General features: G+C 34.8%; 1 protein-coding gene across 1 annotated transcript in view; it reads left to right on the forward strand.

The window, feature by feature from the left end:
• Positions 1-8,975, forward strand: part of LOC114333306 (uncharacterized) — a 78,525-nt gene extending 69,550 nt beyond the window's left edge. Inside the window, exon 2 of the mRNA XM_028283166.2 lies at positions 8,950-8,975. Coding sequence (XP_028138967.2) covers positions 8,950-8,975 — 26 coding nt within the window. The remainder of the gene's footprint in view (positions 1-8,949) is intronic.
• The last annotated feature ends 1,128 nt before the right edge of the window (positions 8,976-10,103 follow it).

A 10,103-nucleotide genomic window follows, 5' to 3' on the forward strand; every position in this document is an offset into this window, starting at 1 on the left:
TTTACAGAATTTTTACCTGGTCTATTTGTTTTTCATAGTGTTTGATAACAACATAAATAGAAGGGAGTAATTAAAAAAATGCCAACTTTTGCAATACCTTAGAAAATGTTTCCGCCTATAAACAAAGCACTTAGAAATCAATTTTTCCCTATTTAAAAAAATGAAACTGCGCAGCCCTAAATTAATTACAAATAACAGAAAATTAACCCAAGAAAATGTTATAAATTTATTTCGACTTATTTCGAAACTCCTTTCCTTGTTCTGCTTTCAAACGGGCTGTCGGTCAAAACGTCCTTACAAACGTTCCTATCTCTTTTTGGCTGTCAAAATTCTCCTTTTCTATGAACCTCACGATGAATAATAATTTGTTTGTACTTACAAATACTGCACACCTAGATATTGCAAAGTCCCCCAGTTAACATTCATGGACCACCAATTGTTACCACTTTAATTTAAACTCTTTCTCACAAATCAATTTGTTTACACCGTTCAAAAACTACCGGCACTATATCTCTGGTCCTGGACTCCTGGATTCGATATTCCTTCTCCTCTAGTCAAGATTTTCGATCTAGATGGCAACTAATTTCTATTACTTTCAACTCAATTTGTTTCTTCTTCTTTAAAATGTGTTGTTTCAAGTTTAATTTAGAATCAAGGTAGAGTCCCAGGTATTTGACAATATTCTGTTGTGGTATGTTGACCTACTTACTTACTTACTTACTTACTTAGTCCTGCTGGTGGAGTTGAGTTTGGCATTGTAGTCTCCATGCTTTCCGATCTTACGTTAGGTTTCTTGCACTTTTCAATGTCAATCCCTTTTTCTCGACTTCTTTCCTGATTTCATCTACCCACATAACTCTTGGTCTTCCTCTTTTGTTTTTCCCCTGAACTCTCGTTTCGAACACTCGTTTTGTAAGCCTCTCTTTCGACATTCTACACACGTGCCCGAACCATCTAAGTTCTCCCTCCACTATTTTTTCATTGATTGGTACTAGTTTTAGATTTTGTCTAATTGTTTCGTTTCGTATTTTGTCTGTCCTCTTTCTGTTTGCTATTTTCCTCAGGAAACTCATTTTCATAGCATGGACTCTATATTTTTGTCTCCCTGTCATTGTCCATGTCTCGCTGCTTACATGATTTTTGGTCTAACTACTGATTTAACGACTGCCGTTTTTTACTTTCTCCGGTATCTCTTTTTTCCCCAAAAATGTTGTTTTCATAGCGTTAAATAAGCTTCCTGTTCGTCCCATTCTCTCGTTTATGTCCATATCTTGTTTACCATTTGATTTGATTATTACTCCTAGGTATTTAAAATATTCCAGTTGCTTTAGTTGTTTCCCGTCTAATTCTATTGCGTGTGTCTTCCTCGTATTTGAAATTATCATTGTTTTTTTTCTCTGTATTAATTTTCATATTTATGTTTGATAGATCTTCTTCTAGGATTTCAAGATTGTTTTGTGAGTCTTCTCTGTTTTCTGCTATCAATACCATGTCGTCTGCAAATAGTAGCTCCGATAGTTGAGTCCGTTTCATTTGCCAGTATCCTAATGTTAGTTTTCTCATTCTTCTTTTGGATTTCCTTATCGCTCCATCCAGTACCACTGAGAATAGCAGTGGACTCAGCACGCATCCCTGTTTGACGCCTTGACTTGTAGTAAATTCTCTGGATTCCTCGTTATTGGTTCTTACTGTATTTGTATTATTTTTGTACATATCCTTTATTACTTCTATTATGTGTCTGTCGACTCCCCTTTCTTTTAGTGTCTTCCATACGTCCTTTCTATGGAGTCTGTCAAACGCCTTTTCCAGGTCAATGAAGCACATATGTATCTCTCTATTATTCTTGATTACCTTCTCACTTACTTGTCTTAATGTGAATATTAGGTCTTGCGTGCTTCTGTCCTTCCTGAATCCACACTGTGTGTCTTCCATAGTTGTTTCTATTTGGGCTTTTATTCTTGTCTCTATTATTCTTGCGAATGCCTTCCCAGGAATACTTGATATGGTGATACCTCGGTAATTATTACAGTTTCTTTTGTCTCCCTTTTTGTGTATTGGTAATATAATGTCTTTCTTCCAGTCCTTTGGTAACTCTGCTCTATTTATGATATCATTCATTAGTTCTTTCATGCTTCCATTCCCTCTGTCCCCATGAATTTTATCATTTCCGGGGTGATATGATCCTTGCCTGGTGCTTTGCCCAATTTTACTCTTTCTATTGCTTTCCTCTCTTGTTATGGATTCCACTTGTTGTTCTTCATTCCTTTCTTGTTTCTCCCATATGTTGTCCGTGTCTGCATGAGTTAGCTCTTTGAAATGTTGTCTCCATCTTTCCATTATTTGTTTTTCTTCTGTTAGTCCGTTTCCATTCTTGTCTTTTATATTCGGCATCGTGTGCTCTTTCTTTTGTCTGAGTTGTTTTAATGCGCCGTAAAAGAGTTTTTGGTTTTCCCTATAATTTTTTGTCATTTTTTGTCCAAATCTCTCCCATGACCTTTCCTTTCCTGCTTTCACCGCTATTTTAACCTCTTTCATTTTTTCTTTATATGCTTCGTAATCTTCCGGGTGTTTTGTGCTTAGGTATCTCTTCCATTTGTCTTTTTTGTTCTTTATTATCTCTCGTATTTCTTCCGTCCACCATTCCGTTCTCCTCATGTTAGTATTTGCTATTTTTGCTTTCCCGCAAGTTTCCTCAGCTACTTTGATTATGCTGGTTTTTAGATATTCCCATTTTTTTTCTGTATTTTTATTTTTTGCCTTGTTGTTATATGTTGACTTAATTAAGGCTAATATTTGGTCATTGGTCTTTTCTCAGTGTGAAAGTGTTATATGTTGACTTAGTTGCATTAGCTTGTATCTTCTATTTTTTTAACCACTGTCCGATTTGGTCTAAGTGTTCTTGAAGTTTTAATACTGCAGCTGTTGGATCCTCTTCAGTTTCAAATATTGCTGTGTCATCAGCCACAGCTCTTATGGTGGTTTGTGAAAAGGTTGATATTTTAAGTGTAAGTAGGTCATTAATGTATGGTTAAAAATAAAGTAAGAAAATCTACGGTTTCGTTTTGATTAAAATCTGTCTTCCTCCATCCCCCGATAGTACTATTTCTAGGTCTACCTGTTGTCAAGGAGGCTCTAAGGAAGACAGATTTTTATCATTCCGACCGTAGATTGTCGATATAAATTAAAATACTTTATATCGCAGTATGGATAGAACGCCCTCTAACGGGGAATAAGCGAAATGAATTTCGACTCAATTCAAGCTTTCTGCTTAACCCAGGTATAAACATACCAAAAGGCACCGCCAGGAAAACATTCCACTTTGAGGTTCAGAGAGCCCATATGAAACGAGTCTTTGTACTCTATGCAGAGTATGGCATTAACAAAATAACCTCAAAGTGGAATGTTTTCCTGGCGGTGCCTTTTGGTATGTTTATACCTGGGTTAAGCAGAAAGCTTGAATTGAGTCGAAATTTAAAAATAAAGTGCCTGAGTTTGTTAACAAAACACTTAATTGTTATTAAAATTATGAAAAATATGTAAGAAACTATAACCACGTGAGCACGCGTGTGTAACTGATAACCTGACTACACTTTGAATTAAAACATGTAGAATTAAATTATGTCAGTCGCCATTTGTACCAAAAATCAACAAGATCTGCTAGTGATTAAGTGATAAGCCACTCGTTGTTGTAGCTGATCCATTTAAAACCACTCTTGTTGATGGAACTCGATTACTTTAGTACAGTACTGTACTATACTAGATATACATCGTGTTGAGGTAAATAAAAGCAAGTTTTGTCTGATAATTCAGTTATTTATTTTGGTCATGTGATCAAAGTCTTCATATTCGTTTAAGAAATCTGTATATTTAGTTCAGGATTTCTTTGCAATCGTTTCTCTAAATTGAATAAATATTTTGTCGCTGCTTCCTTTGAATCGCCAAGAGAGCAAGCAGGTTTTGGAAATGTTAATTGGGCGATAAATTGACCCAATCAGTTTTTTATATAGCGGTATTTTTAACCCGGCATTGGTAGCTAGGAAGGTTTGTACGCGAGTGGTCGCGCGTGAGATTTTCTCTCACATATCCAACTTTTGCCTTTTTTACAAAATAAAATTTTGAAACAGATTTTAAAGTTTTTTTTATTAACTAATAATAATAAGAACATAATAATATTACATAATTTCCTTGATAATATGATAAGAGACAAAACAAATAATGATCGGAATTAAACCAATATTAATCAATCTTCATAATTTACGGAATCGCTCTTTACACAATTATAACAAGAATGCTCTGGACAAAGTTACTGATGAGAAGAATTACAATTTTTTTTACTTTTCTATTTTTGCAGCGAGGTCAAAATGAACAAAGCTGAATATCCGATGGTTCGGGTTGTGATGAGTTCAGTAATGTCATTTTGGCAATTCTTGTAATATAATTCCGAAGGCTTAAAGCTAAGTTTGGAATTGTCGAACGATTTATATGATGAGGTTTCATCAACGATAAAGCCAAGACACGACGTTCTTCTGTTTTATTATTATTATCCTTATATACAATGTGAGTGTTGATGCCGCCAATATTTAACATTGAAAAATATATGGTAAGTGACCATCTACAACTAACCCGTGAAACAGAATATAGGGTTTTCATTTCATTGACCACATCCACGGCGCTTTTTATTACATTATAAAAGGATATTATTTCAGGTTTTAAGTGGAAAAATAAAATTAATTTTTATACACAGTTGGTGGCGCTGGTGGTCGCGCGATGAGAGAATATCTCACATGAAGCGCTCTGACTCAACAATATGGTGATTGGTACAATCCGACAAGCGAGAGCTGGCGGGTGACCTTGCGCGAAAATACACAACGAGAAATACACAATACGAGAAAGTCACCTGTCAGCTGTCGCTTGTCGGATTGTAGGTGATACTAAGTCATCTGAGCCACTATCTGAGCGGACGAGTCTATTAGATTGTCGAGGGAGGATAGTTAGAAGACTTGAAGGAACTACAGCGCGTATAATTTCCCAGAAAAAAAGTTGTGCGCAATTTTCTGAAACCGTGAGAGAAAATCTCATATAGCGACCACTGCCGCGTTAAAGAGTTCTTTGCAGAAAACGTCATCTAAAGATGGGGATTTAGGAACATTGATTTCTGTCCAAATTTCCTATAATTTGGCTATTTGTGAGTGAATAGACGGATCACAAGTGCTTAGATTGCATTAGATAGAAGTGTTAAAAGGTTGTATGAATTAAGGTGAATGTCTAACACAATCCAACACAATCCACAATAATAGGTGTCTAACACAATCCAACGAAATTGAATTTTTTTACAATATAGGCAGATGTTTACCAAGTTTTAATTGTCCTACCATGATCAGATCCCACAAGTTATCAGCACCAATCAAAATACAGTCGAACCCGCTTATTGAAATAGCCTTTGTGCCATGCAAAAGTATTCCTATAACCGGGATATTCGAATAACCGATCATTGGCTGCTACTATAAATGTTTCGGGACGTCAAATTTATATTCCTTATACCGGGATATTCCTTAAAGAGGTATTCTAATAAGCGGGTTCGACTGTATATAGATTAGCGTCTACTAGATAGAGACAATAACAAAAAGACGGAAATTACGCTCAGAATATATCTGGCAAATACAAATAAATATATCTGGCATACAATGGATTTTTGATACATCTGAAATTAGATAAATTTAAAAGCGAAACTAAATGTCTGGTCTATAAAAGCTTGATCAGATCAGTGTTTACATATTTTTTTCTAAAACTGGATACTGACAAAATCGGACGAATCGGAACTGGAAATATTTGATAGGAAGGTGCTTTGACATATATTTTATATGGTTGTATCAAGTTTACAGAGAATCTAATGTAGTAAAGCTAAATAAATTTGGAAGACTTAGATGGAAGGGTCATGTGGAGCGCAGCGCATATAACCCTCATGAAGAATTGTTGTGGCATAATGTTTATAAAACTTTTCATCCTTTCTTTTTTCTGTTGAGCCTTAAGACCATTACAAACATCACTAATATACAAAGGATGGTTTTTGGCAAGTACTCTCAGTCGATTGCTACATCGAGATGAAATCACAAATAATAAACCTTCAAAATTTGTCGTAGTCGTTCAGAACTTGCTACTGACTCGCTACTTATAATTGAAAAAATCTACTCTATAGTGTTGAATATAATGTGTAATAAAATTGCAAATTGGCACATAAAAGCATCTTCACAAGTGTCTCACTCCTTCATCAGCCTTTTCCTATTCAAATATTATATATATGGCTACCATCCACAAACTATAGTTTATATTTTAATATTAACTTGTGAAGGAATAATTATAATTATTTACAATAAAACTATCTCCGATGAAAAGTTCTCATCAACTTACCTATTGTTGGAATCCGCAAACCATGCACCACGCCTTGTGTGTTTTAGCGCGAAATTAACTGTCAACAGTTAGGTATATTTATTGGCGAATCCAGCTATATACTACAACGGTACACTAGCCACTAGCCGATCGAATCGATTGTTATTATATATCGATTTAACGGCAGTTAAAAATAAGTGTTAATTAGTAATTAAGTTGATATTTAAAGAAGACATAATGGGAAAAAGTACTACTAGTGGGGTATAGCTACATCAAGCGTCTGATAAGAAAAGTACGGTATGCGGCAAAATAAGCAGTACTGAAATTCGTATGCCTCAAATTTGGGGTCTAGGACATTTCGGCGTCGCCGTTTCGGCGTGGCCATTTCGGCGTGGCCGTTTAGGCGTAGAGCCGTTTCGGCGTAGGCCGTTTCGGCGTCGGCCATTTCGGCGTCAGAGATTTTATTTTAGTTGACTAAATACCTACATTGGAGTCTATTAGTAAGACATTAGATTATACCTACGTTACTTTTTTAGAAATTTAAGAGGCTCTTGATTTATATCTATACCACACTAAAAAAATATATTAAATGTTATTTTTTCCAACTTTTGTAAATGTAAGCTATTTAATTGCACATAATTAATTAAAAAATTAATATATTATATATATTATATATTATACAGTACAATTTTCAAAGGAGGAAGACCTAACCCTTCGGTCCAAACCTAACTTTCGGGTATTATTTTACATCTTCTAAAATTAAAATGTCGAAAATTGTTCTCCTGACTCTACATTTTTTGTTAAAGAAAATTTCAGACTATCATACATTAACAACTATTTTTTTTCTCTCTCACTTTGCCAAAGTATCTGTCGCCGAATCAGCCGGCGCCGAATCGGCGGGCGCCGAATCGGCGGGCGCCGAACCGGCAGGCGCCGAAACGCCGACGCCGAATCGCTGGCGCCGAATCGCCGGCGCCGAAACGGGCCATCCCCATGTAGGGTTATAAAAATATACATTCTGCAAATATTTTTGCTTAAAAAAGATATTTTAACAATATTAAAATTCTCCGTCTATATACCATATAATGTATGTCTAATTAAAGTTGAAAAATGTCAGTTATCATCTAATTAGCTCTGGGACAATTAAGAGAACAGCAATTATTATTAATATGCATTAATAAAAAATCCAATATAGGTATTTGCAGAATAAAATATAACAAAATGTTTATAAAAGAAATATATTTAGTTTATTTTTCTACTTGACCATTAATGTTAAAATTGTGTGACCAATGAACTCCAATGTATTTAAATAACTATATTAAAAGATTTTTTTCCAAAAAATTGCCTGACCAATAAACCTCAATGTAGGTATTTAGTCAACTAAAATAAAATTTCTGACGCCGAAATGGCCGACGCCGAAACGGCCTACGCCGAAACGGCCTACGCCGAAACGGCTCTACGCCCAAACGGCCACGCCGAAATGGCCACGCCGAAACGGCGACGCCGAAACGTCCCATTCCGTCAAATTTGTATGTGTCAAGCGCCGAAACGTACTGAGGGGTTTCCAAACGTCGTTATAACGTGATAATGTGTGCTTCAGAATGGTTCCCAGTTTTGCAGAAAATTTTTTTATGGAGGAGTACTATATTCGGTCATACAGAAAGTTAACGAAAACGGTCCAACCTTAAAATCAACAATGGTTTCAGTGGGACGGGACAACCTGTTACACTGCCAGGGAGTCTCTTCGAATACTGCGCGAACATTTTGGGAGTTGCCACTCAGCAGAACTAACGCCACCAGATGCGTACATATGGGGAATGCTGAAGGAGTCAGACAGATCCATCGTCTGCCATTTCCGAGTTGCGGCCTAGAATTAAAGATTTTTTCGTGCCAGAGGAAGTGACGGATCTAGAAATTTGCCTTGGGATGGGAAATTGGCCTTTCCAATGAAAAACTAACCAAAAGACATAAAAAAAGATAAACTCAGATTCAGATTACATAAAAGACATAAATATTAACGTATAGGCATTAAGTTCCTTTAATTTTTCTAACTAGCGTGTTTATTGGGTTGAATTTGTCTTTCTGTGGTTTCGGTTTCATGTCAGCTAATATATTTTTATGTTTGAACAATTTTTATCTTTAATTTTGAACCTTGTTAGGAGGGGGAAATTTTCTCATTTTCCCTCCCTGTAGATCCACCACTGGCCAGAGGGAATCTTTAACATCAAATGTATATCATGTATACTAGATATATAAATAATCATAAACAATTCAATATTCATTCCGCCACTCTTTATTTTGCCGCATACTGTACCTACACATTTTTAAATATTGAAAAAAAAAAAGATGTTTGTTGTATTAATTAAACTACAAACAGTTAAATCTCATAAGAACAGTTTAAAAAACCGATAATTTCAGTTATTGTTTGGTATTTTATTTTTTGTCATCAACTGAAACACACGTGTTCAATACGACCAAACACGACTCCCCAGTCCAACACCTGGAGGTAAGGTGTGAAGCAACTTTAAAATCTTAAATAATAACCCTTATTTTTTATTGTAGATTTGGATTCCTTATACAAAAATTAGTAACATTTTCCGCGATAATTGGAAAAAACGATTTGCCCTGATACCCTAGCAAAGTTATGGAAACGGTGTAATCTCTCGACAAATACATTTCGAAATAAAAAAAAAATGAAAATCATGTGTTCAATATTATTCAAAAATCTCTTCAATGATATCAAACATGACCCCCACCCTACCCCGTAAGTGTGGGATGGGGGAACTTTAAAATATTTCATAGGAATCCCCATTTTTTTTGCAGAATAGGAAATAAAAAAGTAAGTCAAAAAATAAAAAGTAAGTGAAAAAGTTAATCAGTTTTATCCGAACTGATCAGACGCTGTGATCTCACAGAAAAATATATAGGTACAGATAAGAAGTTTTCAAACTAATTTTTATGGTAGGTACACTGAATACAGTTTTTTAAGAATTTTTTTTTTTTAGAATCAGAATCTGCAATAAAAAATGAGAGTTCCTGTTAAAGATTTCTAGTGTGGTGTCATCGTTCCGAATCTGAAATCGAAACGTCAAAATAAACTTATTCTAAAATAAAATTATGGTTTATTCTCAATAAAAATAGTAAATCCTTGTCATTTATTTTTACATTGCTATAATATTTTGATTGTATCGGCAGAATTCATACTACCGGTTGCGTCCACTTTAGATGATAAGGTTTTCTAAAAAATTACAAGATATTCTATTTTAAGGTTCTCCCCAACATTACTTTCAATTTCTGTCTTTATAATTTTTAAAATGATTATCATCATTTTAGAAGCATCAGTTAGTAATTTTTTCGCTGTCTCTCTTTTCTTCCCTTTTCTAGTGACATTGGCCGTAATTTTGCTATTATTTCATTTTCAAGAATTTCTGTACATCTTAACCAATCTACTTTTTGCCCCTTTATAAATCTTGTTTTGTTTACATATTATTATTAAACTTTCTATTTCTTGATTTGTACATCTTCCTCACTTCCTCCATAAATTGCTCTAACCGTTTCTGAAGATATTTCCAGCTGATCTACTTTGCCTTGAATCTATCTGCGCATACCATCAAATTAATGTAAGAATGGATGATGGATTCGACCGTTACCTGAGGAAAGTTTATTTTATCTAATAATAAAACACTGAAAAATTTTGTTTTCAATACTTCCACAAA

This window comes from Diabrotica virgifera, chromosome 8, assembly GCF_917563875.1.
Source record: "Diabrotica virgifera virgifera chromosome 8, PGI_DIABVI_V3a".
NCBI classification, from domain to species: Eukaryota; Metazoa; Arthropoda; class Insecta; order Coleoptera; family Chrysomelidae; genus Diabrotica; species Diabrotica virgifera.